Source organism: Mastomys coucha, unplaced genomic scaffold (genome assembly GCF_008632895.1).
Source record: "Mastomys coucha isolate ucsf_1 unplaced genomic scaffold, UCSF_Mcou_1 pScaffold5, whole genome shotgun sequence".
Taxonomy (NCBI): Eukaryota; Metazoa; Chordata; class Mammalia; order Rodentia; family Muridae; genus Mastomys; species Mastomys coucha.
The window spans coordinates 81,088,690-81,101,475 of NW_022196911.1; the positions used below are offsets into that span (position 1 = coordinate 81,088,690).

Genomic DNA, 12,786 nt, shown 5'->3' on the forward strand with positions numbered 1-12,786 from the left:
AAAACCAAGTAGGCTACTTTTATTGATGCCACAAGAAAAGATTTGATTGGGAAGTTGTAGGCTACTCTGGTGGATATGCATTTGAGTCTTCCAGATGGCCACTAGAAAGTCAGCACGCATTTCTTCGAAGACAATACATATCGAATAACCAAGCTTTCTGCTTTCTGCTAGGATCTTTGCTCTTCCTTTCTGCTGCTCTGGGGTGCTGGGATTTCAGGCATGAACTACCACCTTTGGATCTGTTCATCTTTCTGTCTTGTTTCCTTTTTTCTTCTGATCCATGGTTTTAAATAGTTGGGGGGTGGGGGTGAGTGGATATCTCAAACTTGCTGCACATGAATTTCTGATCTTCTTCACTTCCCAAAGGTTTTTTTTTTTTTTTCTTTTTAGTTTTTTCGAGACAGGGTTTCTCCGTGTAGTCCTGGCTGTTCTGGAACTCACTTTGTAGACCAGGCTGGCCTCGAACTCAGAGATCCGCCTGCCTCTTCCTCCTAAGTGCTGGGATTAAAGGGGTGCGCCACCACTGCCCAGCTTTTTTATTTATTTATTTATTTTTAACAAAGTAAAAGGAGATTGGGCTATAGTGTGTAGCCTAGGCTGCCTTGAAGTCTCTGTGCATGTGTGGACTAGAGGATAGCCTTTGGTATCATTCCTCAGATGTACTGTCTGTCTACTGTTCCTTTTTTTAAAAGACAGTCTCTTGCTGAGAATGTGGTTGCTGGGAATTTGAATTCAGGACCTCTGGAAGAGCAGCCAGTGCCCTTAACTGCTGAGCCATCTCTCTAGCTTCCTTCCGTACCTGACTTTTTATGTTGGTTTCTGGGGTCTGATGAGCTTTGGCATCGGGCGCCTTAACCCGGCGTTCGGTTCATCCCGCAGCGCCAGTTCTGCTTACCAAAAGTGGCCCACTAGGCACTCGCATTCCACGCCCGGCTCCACGCCAGCAAGCCGGGCTTCTTACCCATTTAAAGTTTGAGAATAGGTTGAGATCCTTTCAGCCCCAAGACCTCTAATCATTCGCTTTACCGGATAAAACTGCGGGTTTCGAGTTTCTGCGAGAGCGCCAGCTATCCTGAGGGAAACTTAAGAGGGAACCAGCTACTAGATGGTTCGATTAGTCTTCGCCCCTATACCCAGGTCAGACGACCGATTTGCACGTCAGGACCGCTACGGACCTCCACCAGGGTTTCCTCTGGCTTCGCCCTGGCATTACTTTACCAACTGACTATCTTCCCAGTCCCTTGGTTATGAAATTTTAATAGTGTTGTTTCACCTCTTGTGTGCTAGATTTACAGGTATGCCTTACCAAGTCTTTCCCCAAGCCCAGCTTATAAGGGTGTAGCTATGAAGACTATACAGTGACAACTAGCTTACTTTGTGGCTTCTGCCATGACCATTGATCAGGCACTCGAAGTTTTACCAAGCATTGCTTTGTACTACCGGTGCATGAGTCAACACAGCACAGAGGGCAGCTGAGCTCTTAGAAATATTATGAGGAACTGCTTGAAAGATCATGTGGACCACTGAGAGACCAGCATGAATTGTGTGCCTCTTAGCTGAATCTTGAGGTTTTTGGCTGCAAGGGTAATTGCCTTACTTGTAACTAAGATTCTTAGGGCTGTCCATATAGCACATGAAGTAATATAGCTGCTAGTGACTAGTCCTGGCCTCCTACATATGTGTATGTGTACACACATGCCTGTGTACTTATACATATGTACTTATACATACATTTAGACATACAAAACTAATTGTGAATTGGGGCAGCAAGATGACTTAGTGGATAGTGACACTTGCTAGAAAATCTAATTACCTGGATTTGATCCCTACAAGAGAACTAACTCCTTCAAATTGTCTTAAGACCTTCTGTAAACTGTGGCTCACATCTCCTCCTGCCCACAAAATAAATAAGTAAATGTAAAAACCAGAACTCATTAGTGAAAATTTGTGCAACAGAGTTATGTTAGCCTCCTAGGAGTGCTCTCTCGAATAACTGGGTGGTTTGAAACAATAGAAACTTTGGCTTTTATGGCTTTGGATGTCAAAAGTTGGAAATCAAGCAGTCATGAGAGTGGGTTCCTTAGGGAGAATCTGTTCTACGCCTGCCTCTGGTAGCTGACAGCTATCCTTTGCCTTTTTTTGGTTTGAAGATAGATGCATCTCTGTATCTCAGCCTCTTCTTTTTGTATTCCCTTCCCTGCATTGGCTTCCTTTCTCTCTTCTAAGTGCCCACTCTAATCCAGGATGATCTCTGTTTAAGGATCTTACCCCACATTCACCTGCAAAGACCTTTCTACATAGTGCTGTAGTCACAGGTCTTAGAAGGGTAAGAGCCCACTGAAATGTATCTCATCCTCTCAGATACCTTCCCCAATAGAGTTAATTCCAAAGGAAACAGACAAAAACCTGACAGACACCTCTTAAGTTATCAAATATAGCAGTGGTTTAAAATTTTTAAATGGATTTATTTTTTAAATAGGGTCTCACTATGTGGCTGTGTTTGTTGGTGAATGCCTGTAATCCTAGCTCAAGGGTCACTGGAAGTTTGAGCCACTTTGGGGCAAGGAGTGACACCCTGTTTCAAAATGAAATAAAATAAAATAATCAGTTACCCAGCCTGAATTATTTTCTATAGTAGTGGAAAACAGTTTAGGATTAGTGATGTAGAATTCTCAGAAAGATCAAAAACCCGGAGACTTGGCCAGGTTCTCTGATAGTTTTCTTAAGGTCTTTTTGCTGTAATAGTCTATATTTATTTCAATAAAGAATATGAATCAGAAATTGCAGCCTCATTTCATTTTCTAAGTATCATTTGATTTAAAATTGTGTCATTTTCCAAGGGTTCTAAGACTTTTTTCTTTTCTATTTTTGAGACAAGCATTCACTCTGGAGTTTGGGCTGTCCTGGAACTCACTGTGCATTGTAGCTAGCCTTGAATTCACATGGTGATCTTCCTGCCTCAGACTCCCAAGTCTGGATTACAGACTTGAGCTGCCATGCCTGGCTACCTCTCTTTCACATTGTTGCAATGAATGAACTTTATATTTGAATATATATGTGATCATCTGCTCTGCTCCTTTGTGTTTCACTATCTGTGCCAGTCTATGATTTTTAGAGACTGTGATAATTGCTTTTAGTGTAGTTTTTGGAGGTGAATATTACTGTCATAACTCCCCCCAAACCTTTACACAATCTATTCTCCCCATAATAGGCTTCCTAACATGGCAAGAGCTAGGAAGGGAGTTTTGGCTTGTTCTGAATCCAAGCTTTCTTACTTGTGTTGTGACTTTGTATAAGACTATTGTGCCAGAGTGTCCTTATCTGTGAGGTGGAGCCAATGACTGTACTGTCCACCTCCTAAGAGTTTAATGAGTATATTGCCAGCAGGTATACAATATATGCCTCATCTGCCACAAAGTACACATTTTCTTTTGCTTATTTGTAATTTTTTCTTTCTTAAAATCTTTCTCTTCCCCGCTTCCTTTCATTCATCTCACATAACCCAGACTCTCCTAGAACCCGACTCCTTGACTCTACCTCTCAGGAGCTTGGATTACAGGTGTATGTCACCATTCCAAGCTCAAAAAATTACTAATTTTTTTAGAAGACTAGTTTTAGCTGAGCAAGGTAGCTCAGGTTTGTAATCTCAGCACTCCAGAGACTGAGACAGTAGGATTACTATGAGTTCAGGGTTGGCTTGAGTTCCATAGCCAGCCAGGCTATATAATGAAATCCTATCTCAAAAATAGGGGCTAGAAAAATGCTTCAGAAGTTAAGAGTTCTCACTGCTTCTGTAGAGGACCCAGGTTTGGTTCCAGTTCTAGGGCATCCAAACGCCCCCTTTTCAGCCTATACAGGCATGGAGGTATACATGTGATTCACAGACATGCATGCAGGCACCCACATATACATAAAAAGGAAAATTCTTTAGAAAGCAAACAAAAAAGACACTGGAGGTGGCTCACTTGCCTAGGATGCACAAGATCTTGGGTTCACTTTCTAGCACCACCAAAACAAATATTTAAAAATAAATGAATAAAAAGAAGAGAAGTACTGAATCTTACCTGATTCATGGTAAGACTGAAATTACAGTTCATAGGGAGCTTGAGGCAAGAGGATTTGGAGGTTGCTCCCAGTCTGGTTAACAAAGGAAAATAACAGCAATAACAACAGCACCTCCCCCCGACCCCCAACCAATGCCCCATTGCCTTGATACACAAACTGAAGGACAGGGCTCTCTACAGGTGTGCGCACTTGGTCAGCACAGCATAGTACAGCCTTGAACTCAGGGACTCCAGCGATCTTTCTGCCTTAGCCACCCATATAGGTGTGAAGCTAGTTATGTTATATATTTATCCCGGGTCTGGTGCAGTGGTGCATAGTCCATGATCCTATTATATTTGTTTGGACGAGGTAGAACCATCGTGCGTTCCCTCTAGACTGGAAAACAGTGAGAAACTTAACCTTACAAACAACAAAACCTTCATAAAACACTAAAAACCAAGTTTATAGGTTTGGTTCTTTTGAAAACATATGTAAGAGAATATTAAAGAATAGGTGGAGGATTGTTTTAACTCAGTTATCAAATGCTATAAATAGATTAAATTCAGAACTACATCTAAGACACATTATAACATGATAAAAGTGGCATTTCAAGTGAATTTCATTATTTTTAGTCCATTGCAGAATATCTATTTGTTCATACAATTTGCTCATGGGCTTCTTTTACATTTGTCTGTGCGTTTATTTTGTGTGTGTGTATGGATACATGTGGTATGTCAGCTTGTGAAGTTCAGAGGGCGTGTGTAGAAGTTGATTCTCGTGGCCTCATAGATTTCAGGGATTTGGGGTAAGCATGTATGTACCTTTGTTCACTGAGCCATCTTTTAAAAATGTTTCTTTTCTTTTTTACTAGTTCTTTTTTTTTTTTTGTTTTTTTTTTGTTTTTGGACATATGGTCTCTCTATCTTACTTACCTTTCTTGAGATATAGTACTTACCATGTCAATCAGGGATCGACCTGCTTCTCCCTTCCAGACTAAAGGTATTCACCACTATGCCGGACTTTAAATTTTCTTTTTTGAATCAGAGGTTCATATAGCCCAGGCAGCCCTGGAAGTCTGTATGTAGCTGAAGATAACCGTGAACTCTTGATCCTTCTACTTCTACCTCAAGTACTGATATTAAAGGTGTGTACCATCAACTCAGGTTCAGAAATGTGATTTGAATAGTATTGTGGCTTTGACTGTCTTATTTGTACACACACACCCATTTTATTTTAGGTGAATTTTGAACATGACTCAATTACTTATAGGCCTTTAATAAATTTTTGTTTTTCTGAATTTGACTTTTGTTACTGTTTATTTCTTTATTTAGACACACAGGGTCTTTCTGTATAGTCCTGGTTAGCTTAGGATATGATATGTAGACCAGGCTGGTTATGAACTCACCAACTCTTCTGCCTCTGTCTTCCTAGAGCTAGAACTAGGTGTCTAGCATCACAGATGGCTCAATGTCAGTAATGAATAAGTATATATACTGTCCAGGTAGAGAAGAGGACATTGCCTGTACTGTACAGTGCCTGTCTATCTCTGCTGCTCTACCTTGTGTGTCCCTGTGTGTCGCTGGGTATTGAATATAGAAATTAGTGCATTCTAGGTAGGCTTTCCATGTTACTTTCTTGAGGTAGTCTCATGAAGTTGCCCAAGCTTACCTTGAACTGTTTCTTTTCTTTTCTTCTTTTCCTTTCTTTTCTTTTCTTTTCCTTTCTCTTCTCTTCTCTTCTCTTCTCTTCTCTTCTCTTCTCTTCTCTTCTCTTCTCTTCTCTTCTCTTCTCTTCTTTTCTTTTCTTTTCTTTTCTTTTCTTTTCTTTTTGAGACAGGGTTTCTCTGTATAGCCCTGGCTGTCCTGGAACTCACTCTGTAGACCAGGCTGGCCTGGAACTCAGAAATCTGCTTGTCTCTGCCTCCCAAGTGCTGGGATTAAAGGCGTGTGCTACCACCGCCAGGCTCACTACCCTTTTTTTAAAAAAAAGATTTATTTTATGTATGTGAGTACACTGTAGCTGTCTTCAGACACACCAGAAGAGGGCATCAGACCCCATCACAGATGGTTGTAAGCCACCATGTGGTTGCTGGGAATTGAACTCAGGACCTCCAAAGGAGCAGTCAGTGCTCTAAACCACTGAGCCATCTCTCCAGCCCTTGCTTTGAACTGTTGATCCTCCCACTTCAGCCTTCTAGTAGGTAGGATTAGTTTTCTGCCAGCATGACTTCATGTTTCAATCTACTTCCAAGGAGTAACCATCACTTGACCCTTCGTTCTGTGCTGCTTGCCTATGTTTTTAGTAGTTTGATCAGATGTATTGAACACAGTGTTTTTGTGGTAAGTCACTGTTTATCTGCTTTATCTCAGGAATTTCTGAGATTCTTGGGCATTGCGTGGAATCCGGAGGGCATCAGGATTGATGTTTACTTTTCTTTACTCTGTGAACAGTGCTGCTCTGGCCATGTGTTTATGCAGTAATGTGTGGTGTATTCCTTGGGGTGGTTGAGGAGGATCCTGTCTTCCCCTCTCGCACGATACCCAGTGTTCCAGTTTATGCTCACGCTCTCCCCAGTAGCTGATTGAAGTGTATGTTGTTCAGCATTTCTGACCTCATTTGCTGTGTCATACTTTAAGCACTTGTACCCATGCTGTGCTCTCTTGTGGTTTTTAATTACTATTTACTGGGTGACTGAAGAAGACTCAGCTTACACTTCCACATTGCTGTTCATCACCAGAGGAAGTCAGGACTGGAACTCAAGTAGGTCAGGAAGCAGGAGCTGATGCAGAGGCCAGGGAGGGATGTTACTTACATCCTTGTTTCCCCTGTCTTGCTCAACTTGTTTTTTTATAGAACCTAAGACTACCAGCCCAGAGATGGTACCACCCATAAGGGGCCCTCCGACCTTGATCACTAATTGAGAAAATGCCTTATAGCTGGATCTCGTGGAGGCATTTCCTCACCTGAAGCTCTTTTCTCTGTGATAACTTCAGCTTGTGTCAAGTTGACACAAAACCAGCCAGTACAAGGGCCCAGTTCACTATAGGTAGTACCACCCAAGGGCTGGTAGTCTTGAGTTCTCTACGAAGGCAGCATGGGAAAGCCATGAGGAGCAAGACCTCCTTCATGGTCTCTGCCATCAGTTCTTACCTGCCCTGACTTTGATGATAGAATATAATGTGGAAATGTAAGATGAAATAAGCCCTTTCTTGGGGCTGCAGAGATGGCTCAGAGGTTGAAAGTGCTGACTGCTCTTCTAGAGGACCTGAGTTCAATTCCTAGCAATCACATGGTGGCTCATAACCATCTATAATGAGATCTGGCACCCTCTTTTGGTATGCAGGTACATATGCAGGCAGAACACTGTACACAATAAATAAATACATTTTTTTTTTAAAAAAAAAAAAAAAGCTCTTTTTTTCTCCTAATGCTTGTTTTGGTCATAGTGTTTTATTATAGCAATGGAAACCCTACCTCAGACAAGTCGATCTAAGCTTTCCCTCCCTCTCTCCTTCTCTCCCTGCTTCCCCTCCCTCCCTCCCTCCTTCTCTTTTGTTCATTCTGTACTAGGAATTGCATCTAGGATCTTGAGAATACTAGGCAGGTGCTCTGCTACTGAGCTACATCTCCAGCTCAAGATGTTTTTCTTAAATTTTTTGCTGTACAAACTCAAGTGTTAACATGCTAATTCAAGATAGGTTGCTTTTTATATTGTGATAACTGTTCTAATGTATATATCTGGAGAAGTAAAATATAAAATGTTTTCTTCTTATTACAGCAGAATGGCCAAAGACTATGACGGGTCTTCCCAGCACGTCCGGGACAACTGCCAGTGTGGTTATCATCCGGGGCATGAAGATGTATGTAGCTCATGTAGGTGACTCTGGGGTGGTCCTTGGAATTCAGGATGACCCAAAGGATGATTTTGTGAGAGCTGTGGAGGTGACACAAGATCACAAGCCAGAACTTCCCAAGGAAAGAGAAAGAATCGAAGGACTTGGTGGGAGGTAATCATTGTTTTGTCTGTCTTATTTTGGCTCTGCTTAGCTAACTGTGTCCACTCTATTGTTTGTTTCTACATCTCCCCCACTACTCCCTTTTAATTGAGGCAAAGTTTTATTATGTAGGCCAGCCCGATATGTAACTCACTGTGTAGCCTCAGCTGGTCTACAGCTTGCTGTCTTCTGCTTCAGTTTCCACAGTTCTGGGATTATACATGAATTTCCCCTCTTGCCTTCCACTCTTTTTTTTGAGATAGGATCTTATATAGCTGAGCCTGACCTGGAACTCCTGATCTTCCTGCCTCTTCCTCCCAAGTGCTTTGCTGAGATTACATGCATGTGCAACTATACTTGTTCTATTTCCCTTTTTTTTTTTTTTTTTTTGGTTTTTTGAGACCGGGTTTCTCTGTGTAGCTCTGGCTGTCCTGGAACTCACTCTTTAGACCTGGCTGTCCTGGAACTCAGAAATCTGCCTGCCTCTGCCTCCCAAGTGCTAGGATTAAAGTCATGCACCACCACTGCCCGGCCTGTTTTCCTTTTTGTTTTTGTTTGTTTGTTTGTTTGTTTTGAGACAGGGTTTCTCAGTGTAGCCTTGGCTGTCCTGGAACTCACTCTGTAGACCAGGCTGGCCTGGAACTCAGAAATCCACCTGCCTCTGCCTCCCAAGCGCTAGGATTAAGGTCATGCACCACCACCGCCCGGCTCCTGTTTTCCTTTTTAAAACAGTTAATCTTCTGGTATTATGAGTTTTCATCTGCTTGTTGCAAAAATGTCTATATTCATATTTACCTTATTATTTTGAATTGCTTTATTTATGAAAATGGCTCTAAAGGAGAATAGCTCAATAACAATTGGTAGAATTTTATTGTAAGCCTTATGTAATACTGATATAGACCTTCAGAATCTGGACAGAACAGAACAGTTAGACTATGCCATGTGCTTTGCAGATACTATTTTTACAGTTTATCTTTGTCATAATCCTAGATAGTTAGAAAAGTGTTCTCCTTTTTGAATCTGGGAAATGTATGTATATATGTATCTACAGTGAGAGAAAACACTTCATTGACAAGATTGGCATGCTTTTCCATTTTTGCAAAACTCTGCAGTGTTTAGTAGGTGACAGCTAGTCTCTCATCTCTTCTGTCTTTAGACTGTCGTGGAACGTTACCTTTGGTTGCAGTAGCTGGATACACACACATTTTAATATAATTTTTTTTTAAAGATTTATTTATTATTATATGTAAGTACACTGTAGCTGTCTTCAGACACACCAGAAGAGGGAGTCAGATCTCTTTATGGATGGTTGTGAGCCACCATGTGGTTGCTGGGATCCGAACTCAGGACCTTCAGAAGAGCAGTGGGTGCTCTTACCCGCTGAGCCATCTCGCCAGCCCTAATTTTTTTTTTTTTTTTTTTGACACCATGTGGGCCAGGTTAGCCTCAAACTCACAGAGGTCCTTCTACTTGTACTAGGATTAAAGTAAAGTATTTGTCACTGCTGGGCAGTGATGGCGTACATCTTTAGTCCCAGCACTTGGGAGGCAGAGGCAGGTGGATTTCTGAGTTCAAGGCCAGCCTGTTCTACAGAGTGAGTTCTAGGACAGCCAGGGCTACACAGAGAAACCCTGTCTTGAAAAAAATATGTGTCACCAAGCCCTGGAAAGAGTAAATGTATAATCTGGAAAATAGTTTTTTTATGCATTACCAGCCACGGGGTGTGAACCTGTAAGTTTGAGCCCATCTTGGGCCATATAGCATGAGCTACATAGTAGAGATACTTTTCCAAAAAACAAACCAGTTATCATCTGTGCACTCCACCTATTTAGTGCCTATTCCTAGTGTTGGCAACAGTGACATACTGTTCACTGTCATAGATGGCTTATTCCAGAATAGTATGTGGTTAGGACTTGTGGAAGCCCCTATACCAGGTTTTGCAGTACCCGACTTCATCATTTAACCATTGTTCCTGGGGTTCTGTAGCATAGCCAGACATTCCACTGCTGAAAAACTCTATACACACAGCCCTCGTGATGAAAGCAGCTGACTCTGCACTCCTGCTCAGAAAGGTTTGCATTTCTTGAGGAATCTCCAGACTACATTTTGAGAGACACTTTTTAAATGTGCATTCAGCTTCACCTTTTAGATTTTAACCGTAAACTTAGAATTTCAAAAAAAATCTAAGCAATATAGTAGAAACATGGGCTAATTTTTTCTATATTGCATCGAGTAACTGCTTGGACAATTATATACCTCTTATTGATTAGGAGGCTGACCAGGCTTATGTCTTTATTTTGCAGAAAGATGGCCTTGAGTTTATCTTCTCCTTGTACTTTTTCTTGTTAAGATAAACAAATGTCAGCTCTGTTGTAGGACAGCATTGCTTATTGTAAAATGACCCTGGAGTGAAGCTTCATCTGAGACTGTATAGACTCACATTTCTTTTTTTTTTTTTTTAATTTTATTTTTATTTATTTTATGTGTATGAATACACTGTAGCTGTACAGATGACCTTGAGCCATCATGTGTGTGGCTGCTGGGAATTGAACTCAGGACCTCTGCTGGCCCCGCCTACTCCGTCCCCGCGTTCTTGTGTAATTCACTGTAGCTGTCTTCAGACGCACCCAAAGAGGGCATCAGATCTCATTACCGGTGGTTTTGAGCCACCGGGTGGTTGCTGGGATCCGAACTCAGGACCTTCGGAAGAGCAGTCAGTGCTCTTACCCGCTGAGCCATCTCGCCAGCCCTAGCCTCACATTTCTATTTGCAAATATAGCTGTGCCTTCCAACAAGTGTGCAGTTTAATTTGTGGACAGACCTTATAGTTAGGTCTTTATTTTATGTGTATGTATATATGCATTTGAGTGTATGCCACATATATGCACATGACTATGGAGTCCGGAACAGAGCATTGGATCTCCTGAACCTGGAAGTAGAGTGCCTGTGAGCTGCCAGTGAGGCTGCTGGGAACCGAACTTGAGTTTTCTGTAAGAGCAGTAAGTGCTCTTCCGTGCTAGACCACCACTCTAGCCCTGTAGTTACAGTCTTGTGAGAAGATGTTGAATTCCTGGGGCATAGGAAACTTACTTGATTATGTTGGGTACTGGGGCTCATGCCTGCTATCCCAGCATTCTAGAGGGTAAAGCAGGATTGCTATGAGTTGATAGCCAGCCCAAGTTAAATAGTAAATTGTAGGCAGACCTGAATTACATAGTGGGGCCTTGTTTATTGAAAACTTATCTGTTAAACCAGCCGTGGTGGCAATTGCCTGTAATCTCAGCATTTGGGAGTAGAGGCAAGGAGACTGCTGTAGGTTTGAGGTCAACGTTATCTATAAAGCAAGTTCCCTGACAGCCAGGGCCACAGGCAGTCATTCTGGTGGCTACAAAGGGACTCCTGAGAATCCTAAGGATTGCTTTCCTTTGTCCTTGAAATTGCTGTCTTGGGTATTTTTATTATTTTTGTTCTGTAATGTGTAATCTTAAATGAATCTGTTTTGAGGTTACAGTCTGTTTAATCTTATGAGAGATAGTTACGCATATAGTTGTTTTTCCCCCATATTTATTTATTCTGTCTTTCATTTACTAGTACTATATTCCCCTTCCTTTGTCCCTCCCTCCCTTCATCTCTCCCTCTTTCTTTGTGAGAGAAGAGAGAGATTGTGTGTGTGTGTGTGTGTATTTTACTTGGGATTGAACTGAGAGTCTTATGCATGCTAAGCAAACACCCTCCTACTGACTCGCATTCCCAGTTCCCTATAATCTCTTATTCATTCATTCATTCATTCATTCATTCATTCATTTATTTATTATTTTTTGGGGGGCAGGGTCTCACTATGTAGCTCTGCTGTAGACTGGGTTGGCCTTGATCTCACAGAGATTGTCTACAAATGCTTCCTGATTGTGCCACCATACCTGGCCCTCACAATCTTTTAAATTGAGTCATTATTTTCTTTTTTGGCATTTCTGGAGATCAGACTCAGTCCTTGCACACGTAGGCAATCTCTGCCATTTAATTGTGCCACTGGTCTTTTGCTGTACATGTTTAATATTGGAAAGCCTGATGCTTTTTCATTATATTTTTTAAGAAGATATTTCTTTCTTGAATATTTTCTGATTTTTTAACTTGAGTTTTTAAAGTTATTTGATTTTCTTTTTTCTTTTTTTCTTTGGTTTTAATAGTATTTAAAAAGAAAGAGTGTATAGATTTTCCCTTTTCACTTATAAATACCATCTGGACAGTTGGACACATGCCTTTTGCCATTTGGGAGCAGGTGTAGTTTTGCAAAAATTGAGCCATTTTGTGATAAGTTATTTCCTGTCTTCTCTCAGTCCTGACCTAGACTGTTGGCCAGCACTCTTGTTTTTGCAGCCTCTGTTGGTGCACAGTCAGCTCTCTGCATGGCAGGCTGTTCCTCTCCATTTGCCTTTTAATACAGAACAACAACAGAGTGTGCAGTAAAAGTAGTGTCTTGTAACATTGCTTTGGTTTTAGACTGTTTTTTTTTCCTTAAACAAACAGTACCATTATTTATCTTGTTTCTCAGACACACAAGGACCATAATATCCTTGCCATTAAGATATCAGGGGAACTGTCAATACATTTGTTTTGGAGACAGCTATTGGAATTGCTCTGTGCTGAGGCTCGACTGTCTGGTTAGTTGTTTAGAGAGAACACTTGGGCTTTAAGATGGTTCGAAGAGAGAATGCAGGCATTCATTCTCGATGCATTTCTCCTGTGTGAT

The 12,786-nt window shown here is 41.4% G+C and overlaps 1 protein-coding gene across 1 annotated transcript in view; it reads left to right on the top strand.

The window, feature by feature from the left end:
- The window catches only part of Ppm1d (protein phosphatase, Mg2+/Mn2+ dependent 1D), a 36,780-nt gene that overhangs the window by 5,705 nt on the left and 18,289 nt on the right, over nt 1–12,786 (top strand). The window contains exon 2 of the mRNA XM_031351809.1: nt 7,823–8,051. Coding sequence (XP_031207669.1) covers nt 7,823–8,051 — 229 coding nt within the window. The remainder of the gene's footprint in view (nt 1–7,822; nt 8,052–12,786) is intronic.